The sequence below is a fragment of the Pleurodeles waltl genome, chromosome 3_1 (assembly GCF_031143425.1).
Source record: "Pleurodeles waltl isolate 20211129_DDA chromosome 3_1, aPleWal1.hap1.20221129, whole genome shotgun sequence".
NCBI classification, from domain to species: Eukaryota; Metazoa; Chordata; class Amphibia; order Caudata; family Salamandridae; genus Pleurodeles; species Pleurodeles waltl.
This window is the reverse complement of record NC_090440.1, coordinates 871,914,637-871,929,483: the sequence shown is the minus strand read 5'-3', so window position 1 is coordinate 871,929,483 and position 14,847 is coordinate 871,914,637. Positions and strand designations below refer to the sequence as shown.

The 14,847-nt window shown below is 45.5% G+C and overlaps 1 protein-coding gene across 6 annotated transcripts in view; it reads right to left on the bottom strand.

Annotated features, from left to right (window-relative positions):
• AGO4 (argonaute RISC component 4) overlaps positions 1 to 14,847 on the bottom strand; it is a 421,284-nt gene that overhangs the window by 34,881 nt on the left and 371,556 nt on the right. For all 6 annotated transcript variants that reach the window (XM_069223826.1, XM_069223825.1, XM_069223829.1 and 3 more), the window contains 2 exons: positions 10,477 to 10,578; positions 9,837 to 10,036 (listed from right to left, as the gene is read on the bottom strand). In XM_069223826.1, coding sequence (XP_069079927.1) covers positions 9,837 to 10,036; positions 10,477 to 10,578 — 302 coding nt within the window. The remainder of the gene's footprint in view (positions 1 to 9,836; positions 10,037 to 10,476; positions 10,579 to 14,847) is intronic.

Sequence of the window (14,847 nt, the reverse complement as noted above, 5' to 3'; positions counted from 1 at the left end):
TAAGGCCTGCTAGAGGGGTGACTTATTTATACTGCATAGGCAGTGTGAGGTTGGCATGGCACCCTGAGGGGAGTGCCATGTCGACTTACTCGTTTTGTCCTCACCAGCACACAAGCTGGCAAGCAGTGTGTCTGTGCTGAGTGAGGGGTCCCCAGGGTGGCATACGACATGCTGCAGCCCTTAGAGACCTTCCTTGGCATCAGGGCCCTTGGTACCAGGGGTACCAGTTACAAGGGACTTACCTGGATGCCAGGGTGTGCCAATTGTGAAAACAAAAGTACTGGTGCTGGGGCCTGGTTAGCAGGCCTCAGCACACTTTCAAATCAAAACTTAGCATCAGCAAAGGCAAAAAGTCAGGGGGTAACCATGCCAATGAGGCATTTCCTTACAGGGATCCACACCAATTTTCAAAAATACAAGTGTGTTTATATACATTTAGGCACCAGAATCAATACAATCAGGTAAGCACATTTTTCATGTAAAATGCTTTCAGGTTTCTAAAAAGTCGATACAGTGCATTTCTCAAAAGCTTCAATGTTACCCTATGGAGAAAACACAAGTACTGCATTTAGGTATAGTACAATGACTTACGGGACCACTCTCCAGGTCTTAATGCAAGTATGTGGCAAGGTCCAAGGCCACACCAGCAGGTTACACATGGCGGCACTGGGGTGGCCAGGTGCAGTACAGCATCAGGTGTCCAATGGTAGTCTATGGGAAATGGGCATAATCCAGTCCCAGAGTTTATAATTCTTCAAACCCCAAGATGGCAGATTTCTAATTGTGTCCACATCAGGCAGTTCACCTTAGGGATACATACACCTCTCTGAATACCAAGTCTCCTGCCTGTACCGGTGCCAAATGGGCCCTGGGGAGGGGGGGTTGGCAGCTCTCCTTTGAGCGAAGCCAGATCTGCATACCAAGGGCAGTGGGCTTCTTTAAAGTCCCCTGCCTTGGCGTGCAGATTTGCAGGTCATCATGTTGGGTGACTTGTGTTAACACCTCTCCCAGAGCAGGCTTTGACTGCCTGAAAGCAGAGGCTCTCAACTGGGGAGGGAGAGGGTGAGAAGCATGTTTGGTGGTGGCTGGCTAAAACTAGTCTAAGTTTTCAGGGGACACCTCTAAGGTGCCCTTTGGGTGCATGCTTTATTAAATCAATCACTGGCATCAGTGAAGGTTTAGTAATACGAGATGCTATGTGATACCAAACATCCCGATTTTCAGTGAAACCATCATGTAGCTGGCAAACTCGTATTGACCAGTGTCCAGCATATGTACTTAAATGGCTCCCCTCTTCACTCATGTCTAAGAATCAACAAAGACATTGCAGGGGCATATCTACCATTTCAAAAAGGGGCACCTTCCTACAACCAGGAATAACCGAAACAAGAATTTTTTTTTTTTAATAATGTGCTGCAAAAAGACGGAGAACGCATTTTCTTGGTCCATGCTCCAAGCAGGTGCCAACACTGGAAAGGAATGGAAGCCTATGGGAGCTAAGCAATCGAAAGACAGCAATTAAGAGGGACAACAAAAATTGTATGCTACAGGCCAACTAAATTGTAAACAATATCTCTTGAAGCACAGTGCATGTGCTGGGTAGGGGAAGGACACTAATAAAGCAATTAGTCAGTATCTGGCACATACTCCATGGACTGTCACAAACATGAAGAAAGTAAAATCAACATGCACGGACCAATAAGTAGTAACAGAGTGAAGATTAAACAAACCAAAGTGAGACCTAAAAGGAGAAAGTGGTAAAGTAAAACTGTACCAACAAGGCCCATACAACCCTAAAAAGGCACAAATGGCCTAAAACCTCACCAGAGACCAAATAGAGCAGAAGTTCATATCCTGTCCCTGTACATCTCACCCTCAGGAGAGCAATGTGAAGCCTGGCAAGATTTTGCCAGGCTATCGCATTATCCATCTGGACTGGTACCCTGCACATGCCAGATTAACATTAGGACCAGGCCTTAGAGGACAGTCTTCCAAATTAATTTCTCACTCTTCATTATTTTATTGCACTAATCATCAGGTGCTATGCTTCATGTATGCCAGACAGTCTGGTGCGACTTGGTCTGCAGACCTAGGAGGTGCCCACAGTCATGCAGAATGTGTTAGAGGTAGCAGTTAATTATGTATGCAGGCTGGCATTAACTAGGAGATCAGCACATTGGAAGTGAAGTGACCAATTTGTATAAGGGCAGGGAGTAGGGAAAACACCCATGTGAATAAAATGAGGGATCTGTGTTTTGTGTAGGCACGTTGGGGAACGGGGCACCAGAGGTCAGGTTAACAAAGCTGAGCGCGAAACATGGTTTTACTACAACCAAGTCTGTAATGGGTAAATGGCCAAGGCAACAGCTTAGACAAAGAAGGAGGAATAGCCAGTCTCACGGTGTGCTCATTACAAAGATAAAGCTAACTTGATTTCGTTTGTAATAACAGGCTTTAGTAAGATACGATCTTAAACAAAAGTAGACTTAAATCATTCAATTGTGCAGTCATTTTACAGTTTATCATGAATTAAGGTTTATGAAAACAGGCTAAAATCAGGACTCTTGCACACTGTTTAATAAAACTTTTTAAACGACCTTGAGAAGTTTACAATACCCACATAACTTTCTCTGTAAGTCTGTTACATGTATAGAGAAGACTGTGGGAAGGTGAAGCATTGAATTGTCTGGCTCAGTTAGAAAACCCAGGAAATCTGTTGGTTGCAAAATGCTTTTGTCTACCTCTTGACAGAGTACAGGCATGCAAATCAAGCAAGGTGTTCTGTAGCTGAGGCCTTCTCTCAATTCTTGCCTCCCTAAAATCACACATTAAGACAGGTAGAGGACCAACTGATTCCAGTTTCAGTAAAGCTGCAACCGTTTTAATAAAATTGTAGCACTAATGGTTAATTTACAGTATGTCCTCTGACAAGAGTGTGTGCCTGAAAAGCACTGGGTCACAAAGTTTTACTTTTATGTGTAGTTTTGCAACTTGATTTTCTGGATTCACATGCTATGCATTATTCTGCTATCTAGTAGTTGGGTCTGGATTTTCTACTATTTTCCCAAAGCTTTCAGTCAATCTTTTTCTACCTTTGTTTGTTGGTAGGCGTTGATGAAACCTCCATTTGGTGGCTTCTTGTGATGGTCTCACTTTCCCTGGATGTCTCCACCCTAGTACGCCATCTTCAGTCTAGTTTTTTTCCCCCATCTGTCTTTCCCATCTTCTTGGTGGAGGTGGGTGGGTCGCTTGTGAATCCAGAAAGTCTTCAAGCTGCAAAACTACACCTACAGGTAAGAAACTATGTTTTGCAGTGTGAATATTTTCTGGACCCACATGCTGTGCACTGATTTTAAAGCAGTTTCTACTACTGCGGTGGTTGGGATAAAGATGGGTATTGATCTGTAAATAGATGCTTTAACACCCTTTGTCCCACCTGAGCTTCTTTGTTCATTTGTATACTGATGCAATGTTTTGTAAAGGTGTGCACTGAAACCAAAATTGCTGCCAGGCATATTTCTTGTAAAGGGGTGTTTGACAAAGGCAACAGTAGCTCCTTTTTCATGTTGAGTGCACTCCCAGTGCCACAGGTAATGCTTCCTCTGCATTGGAGTGGCATAACAATCAATTGCACAATCAATCTTGCAATAGTGTTCTTTGACACTGTTCTTCCCAGATAGTTTTGAAAACGCTACAATTGTTGAGTTTTCCTAAAAGGTTTTGTCTTTTCAATACATGATGCAACGTCTTGCATCCAATGTGTGTCAAGTCTTTTCCACTCGAGGTTTTGGATTTTGAAAGAAACTGGGAACTTGAATGGATTGGTTAATATGAAAACTGTGAAACCACAGTTGGTATGAAATGTGGATCTGTTCTCATGACCATTCTGTCTGTGAACCTGAAAATAAGGTTCTTGAATAGTGAGTGCCTGTAACTCTGACCCTGGGTAAGGAAGTAATAGCTACTAAAAAAAAATGCAGTTTTTAATGTTAACATTTGCAAAGTCACTTTGTGTAATGGTTCAAACTGATTTTTCATGAGTTGTGTAGGACTAGATTTAGGTTCCATGTAGGTGTTGGTACCCTTCTTGGAGGTGATATCCCCTTTGCGCCTTCTAAAAATCTTTTCACCAATGGTGCTGTGAAAAAAACCCTTCTCATTTGACCTCCTGTGTAAGCCACTGTAGCAGCCAGATGCACCCTCAATGAAGCATAAGTAAGCCCCTCCTAAAACAGATGAATTAAGTATTTCAAAACTGTCTTTTCTCTTGTGATCCTTTTTGTGTAATCTCACATATCTAAAGTGAAAATCTTTTCCATTTTGCCAAATAACATTTGTTATTGGTTTTCTAGACTCCCAATACTGCCATTGTATTTTCTGGAAAACTCAGGTGCCCGAATTCTAAGTCTTCAGGAGTCAGGCCTTTAATTTGAAATATTCTGGTTCTGCCTGCAGTACTTTCCTGTTGTCCATTGGCAGCAGATCCTGTCTTTTTGGTAGAGTTTGAAAACTTCCTTGAGCCATTTGTACAGAGTACCATGTTTGCCTTCCCCGTTGAGGCACTATTAGAAGGCTGTCTGGGTTGTGAGGTAGACACCTCTGAGTTGGTGATCTGTAAACACCTCTAAAGGTGGGGTTACGAACAGTGCCCCTTTGTGTGGAAGGCTGTAGAACACCCATGGCTTTAGCTGTGTCAGTGTCTTTTTTCAGCTTCTTAATGGTAGAACCCACTTGAGGGCTGAAAAGATACTCCTTATCAAAGGGCATGTTAAGCACAGCTTGCTGGACCTCTGGTTTGAAACCAGAGCATCGAAACCACACATGCCTACTTGTCAAGACACTGGTATTAATGCCATGTGCAGCCTCATCTGCGGCGTCTAGGGCACAGCTTATGGAGTTCTAAATTATAGTTTGCCCTTTTAGCAACAATTTTCTGCCCTCTTTTGCGCGTTCTTCTGGAAGAAACTGGAGGAGCTCCTCCATTTCATCTCAGTGAGCCCAGTCATACCTGGCTAGTAAGGCCTGCGAATTTGCAACACGTCAATGGTTAGCTGCCTGTGCAACCACCCTTTTGCCAGCAGCACCTACCTTCTTAATCTTCTTGTCAGGAGAGTCCCCTGTGGCCTGGCTATTGGCAGTTTTTCATGCACTGGTGACTACTATAGAGTCTGGACGGACCTGTGACCTAATATATACTGGATTTGAAGGAGCAGGTTTATATTTTTTTTTATCTACTCTAGGGGCGATAACCCTAGAGTGGGCGGGTTCTTTAAAATTGTCATCAGTGTGATGAAGCATGCCTGGGAGCATAGGGAGAAATTGGATATCCTTATGGGTAGAGGTAAGGATATCAAATAGGAAGTCCTCTACATTGTGGAAAGCGGCTGCCCTTGCCACTACCTGCTGGTAGGATGTACTATCTCTGGTGGTGAGGGACGTGCAGGGTTCAAATCTGGGTCATTGCTTAATATGGGGTCAGGTTCATAGGTGTCCCATGGATCCAGGTCCTGCTGTGTCTCACCCAAATCTTCCCCAGTATATAAAGGGGATTCCCTGAGGTGTAAAGTTTCCTGCGGTAGGTGAGACAGGTGAATGAGGGGAGGGAGGGAGGGAGGAGAAGGGGGTTGAGAATGCAGATCAGGAGGAGGTGGTGAAGGCTTGTGAGGTGTGGTGGTAGCCTTTTCCTTGGTGGTAGTCTTTGGAGGTGGTCCTAAGCCTCTTGGAAAGAATTTCCTCTTCACAAGTACAAGGGGAGAAGCCATAATGCGCCTTGTACCCTCCTGGATATGGAAGCAGCACTGATGAGTGTTCATCGCCTCCAAAATGGTTTCCACAGGTTAAGGTGTAGCTGAAGGCTGACTGGAGTCTTACTGCTCGGATGTTCCCAGTTCTGTGGTTTTTGGCACTGAACTTCTAGTCAGTGTGATTTCGTCAGCACTGAAGCAGAGGTGGTAGCTGGTCAGCTGGAAGCCTAAGTACTTAGAGCCGAAGTTTGGATCGAGATGACAACTATGTTTCACACGAGGTGCTGGAAGTTGAAGTCTAAGATGCTTTTGCTTTTTTCAGAGCTGAGCCAGAAGTTGGGGCAACCAGAACAGATTTTCAGATCTGGCCATGGCCTGGCAGCAAGTGGTGGTGGTCTGGTGAGTTCTGCAAGGAGCTTTTTAATAGTCTTAGGGTGGGAAGTAGGAGTCAGGGTACTCATGGGTTGCGAAGATGTTACCTTGTGTTTTTTTTAATTTCAGACTGAACACCAGAGTCCTAGATCGAGAAGACCTCCTCTTGTTCCGGCTCCTCCTGGGAGTGTCCTCCCCAAAGATATCCAGGGTGTCATTTGGAATCTTGTGCACCATCTCCAACCCATTAACTCTTTGGTCACAGGTAGCTTCCTGGTGATCAGTGGAGGGGCACAAGTTACACACCAGATGTTGGTCGGTGTGGGAAAATTGTGTGGCACAGAGGGAAAAAAAACGGTTCGTTCCATCAGCTCAGCATAACGGTAGGTGCTGCGTAGTGTATATAAGCCAGAAACGGGCAAAGGTGCCCCAGAGGGTGCGCGGTTAGTGCCAAGCGAGACGAGTGAAGACAAACGTAAAGATTGAAATGTGTGATCAAGACACAATACCTTAGATAAAGAGAAGACAGAATGATAGATTTTGGATTGCAGTATCACCAAGGAGGAGGACTCACTCGACCCCATGACTTGAAATGGTTCTTTGAAGAAACACTGCATGCAACACTCTGGAACCCACACTAGATGGCAATAGTATGCAGAGCATGTGTATCTACAGCCACACATGCCATCGAACCTATTGTTCCTGTTTAAATATTTGACAGTTTAACTTTCCTCCAAGGCAACTCATTTGCTTCTCCTAGAAGACCATTTCAATTACCTTTTGAAGTTTGACTAGGTCTCTAAGGGCTACTTATCTGTTGCAAACTGGTAGATTGCATTGAATACCCCTAGTGGCTTAATGCCTTGTGCAGGCTGCTGACTCGTTCCTTATAGTCAGACTCAAATACTCTAGTGCTTTAACGTTATCTCCAAATGACTCATTACTGGCTTTATAATATGAATAACAGTGCCATATTAGGTTGCCCATCTGTCACTCCAAGGCACGATCCTAATACCCCTAGCAAAAAAAAAAGAAAAATATCAGTAGAACCTTCAAACTGACACTGCTCACCCAAAAATAAGTGTGAACTTGCACGACTGGGACGTCACAGGAAGCAGTGTATGGGATCTCTTTTGCAGAACTGAAGGGCATCTGGTACAGATCTATTCAGGTGCGGCAGAGCACCAGGCATGTAAGTCATGGGACCCTGCACATCAGGTACAGAGTCAAGTCTGGTGGGGGTGGGTGGATATCTGGTAGGGGGTTTGTTGTGTTGACTAGGCAGTATGCCTGGTAAGGGTCTTTGGAAAGTGGTGGGAGTGGCAAGAGTCTGGTATAAAGACTGCTGACAGGGTTTTTGGATCATCAGGTACAAGATTCTATTTTGGGACTGCTAAGGGCATCGCACGAGGCATGGCCTTTTCAAAATGGTGAGTATAGGATGTACGTGCAGGAAGCTTGCTCTTAATATAGTTGCCAAAACGAGGTACACTGTAGAGTCCCAGCAAACCCCAGAGGAAGTAGAGGCACAAATGACACCCCAAAGGCTCTTTAGTGGTAGTGTGGGCAAACATTTAGGAATATCGGAGGGTAGTGCTAAGCATGTATTGCATATACAAAGGCAGTAAGCAAGACACTCAAAGAAATCAGACACCAATTTATAAAAACATGTACTTTTATATAAATTTTGGTACCAAGATTGGAATCCAATAAGTACTTTTAGTTATGAATTTTTACAGTTTTCAAAAGTTAACAGTGCAGTTTTTAGGGAGGTGATGTTCTCCTATGGGGCAAAACATACTGCATATGGGTACTTAGCAGCTACTTACAAGACCAATCTTCTGGAGTTAAGGTAAGTATGGGGCAAGGTCCAAAGCAGCACCAACAGGTCAATTCAGGAAGCACTGATGTTTTCTGGTACAGAGGTGCTTATCAGCACCGGGTGCCCCTAATGTTATCCTACGGGGAAAAGAAACATACTACATTCGGGCACTTAGCAACAACCTACAGGACCTTTCTTCTGGACTTGAGGCGAGTATAGGGCAAGGTTCAAGGCCACACCAACTGTTCACCTCAGGTGGTCTGGGGTGGCTGGGTACAGATGTGTGTTATAGCATTGGTTGTCCCATTCACTTTAAAGGAGATCAGTACGATCAGAAGCAGGCTGCAAGCAGGAACGGGGGATCCCACGGGGGTTTGACCTTTGAGATCCTCTGGCACGTAGGGACACCATTGGTCCACTTCGTTTCAGGCTGTGGTGCTCAGGTGCAGTGGTGTCTTTTGGCATCTGGTTCCAGTGCAGGGGATACTTGAGGTTGGAGGGGTCCTGCAGAAAGAGGCGCAGGCAGCATCAGGAAGTCCACTGTTTGCAAACCCAAGGTGGGCTTTGGCTCTGGGGACCACGTTGGCACATTGGGCTAGGGTGAGGTGGTGCTGTCCATTGTCAGGTTTTGGCAGTCTGGACTCCTTGCGAGTCTTTGCTGCCTGCAGGGAAGAAGCTCTGCTACTACACATGAAATCCTGGTTACTTCAAGTGCAGGCAGAACAGCTGCAGGACATGTAGTCTTTGGTGCAACTGTCAAGGATAGCAGGGAGGGTTAGGCACAAGTTAGTTGCGGCTTCTCAGTTCTTGCTTTTCACTGCTCTTCGGGTCCTTTTTCTGTAGTCCAGAAACCAGATCTGCATACCAAAGGCAGAGGACTTCTTTGAAGCTCTGCTGCCTTGGAATGCAGATTTGCAGGTCATCCTGTTGGGAAGGGTGAGTTAACACCCCAGCCAGAGCAGGCTTTGTTCCTGACCACCCGAGAGGAAAGGCTTTCACCCTTGGGGGTCAGAAACTAGTCTGTTGATGGCAGAGTGGTACTAGAGGTACCATTAACTAGGTACTTTAAGGTGCTAAAGGCCTGGTCACTTGGGGACCAAGTGACCAGTGGTCTTGCATTTAGGGAAGGAACACTGGCACTAGGAACCCAGTTCACTTCAAAGTTGCATCAAAAACCAGCCAAAAAGTGTGTGGGGGGGGCAGGGGGGGGGGGCTTCTGCAACTAGAACCCAGTTACCTACAAGTAGTTGTACGTTTTTGGGAGGTGAAGTGGCAGGCTGCCTAGCATAGCTATTTTTAAGCAAAGGGTGCTAACTTGTACCAGATTATTATTATTTTTGTTTTTTTAAGTGTGGTGTTTATTTGGGCAGAGGGGAAAGAAGTGAAGCTGGGGGTTGCTGGAAGGGGTGTCTGAGTGAGGTGGACATACTTTGAGACTCCACAGAATGTCTAGTTTGTTTAGCTATAGTTTTGTTTTCAACGGAACCGGCCCAACTGATAACCAGTTGTTTGCAGGAAACACTAGGATTGAATAATTGCCAGCCTCGTAACATGAAGCAATATAAGAACCCTTTATATGGCACAGAATGGGTTAAAAAAATAAATAAAAAAAATTAAAAAAAATGACAGCACAGCAAAAATGCCGCATGCTCCAAAATTCCCCATTGTGAAACAATTTACCAAACCATGCCACAACACTGAGTTCTGCAAAGTGTCCGCATGAAAACATTCATGCATCAGAACGATATTTCACTGTAGATATAATCCATTTGAACCCCTTCTTATATGCACAAATTTGTCACTATCAACCACAGCCACACCGCCCTGCAGCTGCCTTGTTAAACTTTAAGGAACACCATTAATTTTGCTAAACGAGAGCACAGCTGAACCAACCTCACCTGTCATGATCCTTGTCTACCAGGTGATATCGCGCTCTGAATGCCACCAACCTCGCATAGTATGCTGGAGCTGGAATGGAGACTGAGCGAGTGCACCGCACATAAGTGTGGCATAGCTGATAAGTCAGCAATTGAAGCTCGTCTGCAGTGAAACAGTTGTCGTCCCACAATACTTGGTAATGAGAGGGGCGGCTTGTTCCCTGTAAAAATAAACAAGCACTGCATTCAGTTCACAAAATCAATTGCAGCGATTACCGAACAGAGGTTCCAAGAGATAATGAACAGAATTATGCACATTGGTTTGAAAACAAACGCAACAGCAAGATTGTCTGTTCCCACCGGATAAATCAATTCAAAAGTGCTTTTGTTTAGAATAAATACTTTTGTTACACAGTTAACTATTAAATGTTTGATAACTTCTGTCAACATAGGAAAGTGACAACGGAGCAGGAAGTACCCCAAAGGTTTGAGCATTTTCAATTCAGCTGTCAAGTCCTGCACATATGCTTTCCTTGTAGTACACAGAAATATCCCCAAGTAAAAAAAATAATAATACGCTACAGAGGGGTATTCGTTGCAAGGTAAATGTTTCTCACACATTGTGGAAGTTTTGTACAAATAAAAGAGGTCGGAGTAATACCTGAATCCCAGCGTGACTACAGAGGTAAAAGTCGAACTCTGATGGGTGCGTGATTGTGCTGTCCACTGTCGTTCCTGCAGGTACATTACCACTCTTGCCAACCTGCAAAAATAAGCGGAAATCAAATTCTCAAATCACAAGGGACTGCACTTTAACATTTGCCCTCAGAGGAGCTGCTCACAAGCGAGTACAGCAAAAAACGCTAGCTAACCGTATGTTAGTCTGGGACACTCCCGGAATGTTTATTATGCCATGGACATCTGCATTTTACATTTATATTGCCCAGCAGCACTTTGGGCGTCTGGGCGCTCAGAATTATCGGTGACCAGAGGAAAAACAGCCAGGAGATACAGAGTTTAAGTTGTAGACATTCAAGTTTGAAAAATACGGGAATTACAAAACAACAACAGGATGAATGCCTTTGTTCAAGTGCAGCCAAGTTGCCCCAGACCGTTAGAGGTGGGGGTTGGATGCCCAGTTTCTAAAATTACCTTTTACTGCTCTGCTGTGACTGGTTTATCACAAGCCAGGGTGCCGAATTTTCATCAATCACTTCAAGGAACAAGATAGCATGGTTATAGCAAATTCACATTTCTGGAGTTTGATGTTGAAGGAGCTCTTCAACATAGTGAATGAACTCTCCAACCCCCAGCTCCAGCACAGACGACACCCCACCTTCACAAGACCTGTGCAACTCCCTCACCACCTTCTTCCACCACAAGACCAGACATCCATGACTGCTTCAACAGCCAGACCACCACACCAATCACCGACTCCTCATACTCTACACCTACCTTCAACTACGACCCCCTGCTCGTCTGGGCCAACGTGAAGGAAGACAACACAATCAAAACCATGGGCACCATCCACTCTGGATCTTCATCAGACCCATGCCCGCACCACATCTTTAACAAAGCAAGCACCACCATCACACCCCACCTCTGCAAAGTTATCAACATCTCCTTCAAGACCGCAACCTACCCCGAGAGCTGGAAGCATGCTGAGATCAAACCCCTACTCAAGAACCCCATGGTGGACCCGAGAGACCTCAAGAACTTCCGTCCCATCTCCCTACTCCCATTCCCGGCCAAGGTCCTCGAGAAGATCGTCAACAGACAACTGACCCACTACCTTGAAGAAAACAACATCCTGGACCCATGCCAGTCAGGGTTCCACAGCAACCACAGTACCGAAACCGCCCTCATCGCTGCCACCAACGACATCAGGGCCCTGCTTGACAACGGCAAAACCGCGGCCCTCATCCTCCTGGACCTCTCAGCCGCCTTAGACACCGTCTGCCACTGCATCCTATGCACACGCTTCCACAACGCAGGGATCTGGGACAAAGCTCTGGAGTGGACTACCTCATTCCTCTCCGGCAGCACCCAGAGCGTCCGCCTCCCCCCTTTCCGCTCCGAAGCCTCCAAGATAATCTGCGGCATTCCCCAAGGTTTGTCCCTCAGCCCTACACTTTTCAACATCTACATGGCCCCGCACGCCCGGCTACACAACCTCAACATCATCTCCTACACCAACGACATCCAACTGATCCTCTCCCTCACCAAGGACCCCCTCACCGCCATATCCAACCTCCACGAAGGAATGAAGGCTGTCGCCGAATGGATGAGGAACAGCAAACTGAAGTTGAACTCAGGTAAGACAGAGGTCCTCATCCTCGGAGCCAACCCCTCAGCCTGGGACGATTCCTGGGGGCCGACCGCTCTGGGAGCAGCCCCAACACCCACAAACCACGCACGCAACCTGGGCATCATCTTCGACTCAACACTCTCCATGACCAAGCAAGTCAGCGCTGTCTCCTCATCCCACTTCAACTTCCTCTGCATGCTCCGCAAGATCTACAGATGGATCCCCACAGATACAAGAACAGTCACCCAAGCCCTCGTCAGCAGCAAACGTGACTACGGAAACGCCCTCTACGCAAGAGCCCTGGCCAAACTCCTCAAACTACTGCAACGCATACAAAATGCCTCCGCACACCTGATCCTCGATGCCCACCGCCACATCACTCCCCTTCTGAGAGACCTACACTGGCTCCCCGTCAACAAAAGCATAACCTTCAAGCTCCTCACCCACGAACACAAGGCGCTGCACGACACCGGTCCAGCCTACCTCAACAGAATTCACCTTCTACACCCCGTCCCGCCAACTCCGCTCAGCCGACCACACCTTCGCCACCGTCCCCCGCATCCGAAGAACAACTACCGGAGACAGATCCTTCTCCCACCTCGCCACCAAGACCTGGAACACCCTTCCCTTGCCCCTACAACAGACCGAAGACCTGCTGACTTTCAGGAAGCGGCTCAAAACCTGGCTATTTGAGCAGTAGCAGCAGCCATGAGTAAATTATCTACACAAGGACCTTCACATCATGACTGAGCACCAATGAGGATAACCACAATCTCCACCCCATAGAGAAAAACAGTGAGCCACAGACACTTCTGCACTTTAAGGCACTGACAGTAATAGCATTTATTCCTATTTGATAAAACAGTCCACTTAAGTCAAGGGCATGTATTGTTTTTTCATAGTGTTACTACCCCATGCCAGATGCAAAGCACCTTCAGTACATAGCAATGGCATACGTTTAACAGGACAAGGTTTTGGGACAGTAGGCAGGGATGTGAGTTTGATATGGTGATTGACAAACGGTTGTCCTGTATCCAAAATGACTGACAGATCAGTGCGAAGCTATGGTAGCTAAAACTAATCCTGGAAGATTATCTGTCATGACAGCAGTTTAAATGAAGTAAGAAGAGTTCAAATGTAGTAGCCCTAGTAACTAAATCATTACTAAAACCTGTAGGAACAGTTTTGCAGCTTGAAAAATGTTCTGGGTTCACATGCTGTACATTATTCTGCTACTTAATGGTTGGATCTAGAATTTTTTTTTTTATAATCGTTTTTGCTTCTTCATGTGTCAACCATTTGGTAGCAGCTCACACCTGCTGTGATGAACGACTTGCGCCCTGGTAAACTCTGTGCGATTATCTTCGGATTCTCTTCCCCCTCCACCCCTTCCTTTGGAGACTTCCATAGTTCTTTGTTTATCAGTTGTTTGATTGTTTGTATTTATTCCCCCTGGTCTCCTTGATCCCAAATCTCCTAATTTCTTGGCGAGGTGAGAGTTGCATGTAAATCCAAAAAAATCTTCAAGCTGCAAAATTATTCCTACAGGTAAGTAACAATTTAGTTTTGCAGCACAAATTTTCTAGATTCACATGCTGTGCACTGATTGTGTCTCAATATTCACTCCTTGGGAGGCTGGGTTGAAAGGAGTTCATTTGTGAACAGGTGTTTTAGTAGTTTGTCGTACTTATGCCTCTTTGCTAGATTGAACATCCCCACTATTGTGTTTTGTAAAGGTACATATTCATGACCATGTAGCACCATACGAATTGTTTATGGAAAGAGTGTCCTCTGGGTTTCTACCGCAGTACTACTGCAGTTATTTTGTAGCACATTTGCAATGTTTGCACTATCGAACTTGCAATGGTAAAGTTATTTTTTAATAGCCTTTTTTTGTCTTTTTACCCCAAACATGACAGGATCACACAGTGCCAGATAATGAAAATGTCACTTACCCAGTGTACATCTGTTCGTGGCATCAGTCGCAGTAGATTCGCATGTTTTGCAATAGCTCGCCATCTGGTGTTGGGCCGGAGTGTTACAAGTTGTTTTTCTTCGAAGAAGTCTTTCGAGTCACGGGACCGAGTGACTCCTCCTTTTGTCTCCATTGCGCATGGGCGTCGACTCCATCTTCGATTGTTTTTCCCCGCAGAGGGTGAGGTAGGAGTTGAATTGTAGTAATAGTGCCCATGCAATGGAGTGACTAAGTATGCATCTATTTAAGGTTGAGATGATACATATACAAATAGTTGAAGGTAACTTCCAAACTGCTACAGGCTCCCGGGGAGGCGGGTGGGCACATGCGAATCTACTGCGACTGATGCCACGAACAGATGTACACTGGGTAAGTGACATTTTCAGTTCGATGGCATCTGTCGCTGTAGATACGCATGTTTTGCATAGACTAGTAAGCAGTTATCTCCCCAAAAGCGGTGGATCAGCCTGTAGGAGTGGAAGTAGTCTGAAATAATGTTCTTAATACGGCTTGACCTACTGTGGCTTGTTGTGCGGATAACACGTCTACACAGTAGTGCTTGGTGAATGTGTGAGGCGTAGACCATGTGGCTGCCTTACATATTTCTTGCATTGGGATGTTTCCTAGAAAGGCCATGGTAGCACCTTTCTTTCTGGTTGAGTGTGCCCTTGGTGTAATGGGCAGCTGTCGTTTAGCTTTAAGGTAGCAGATTTGGATGCATTTAACTATTCATCTGGCTATACCTTGTT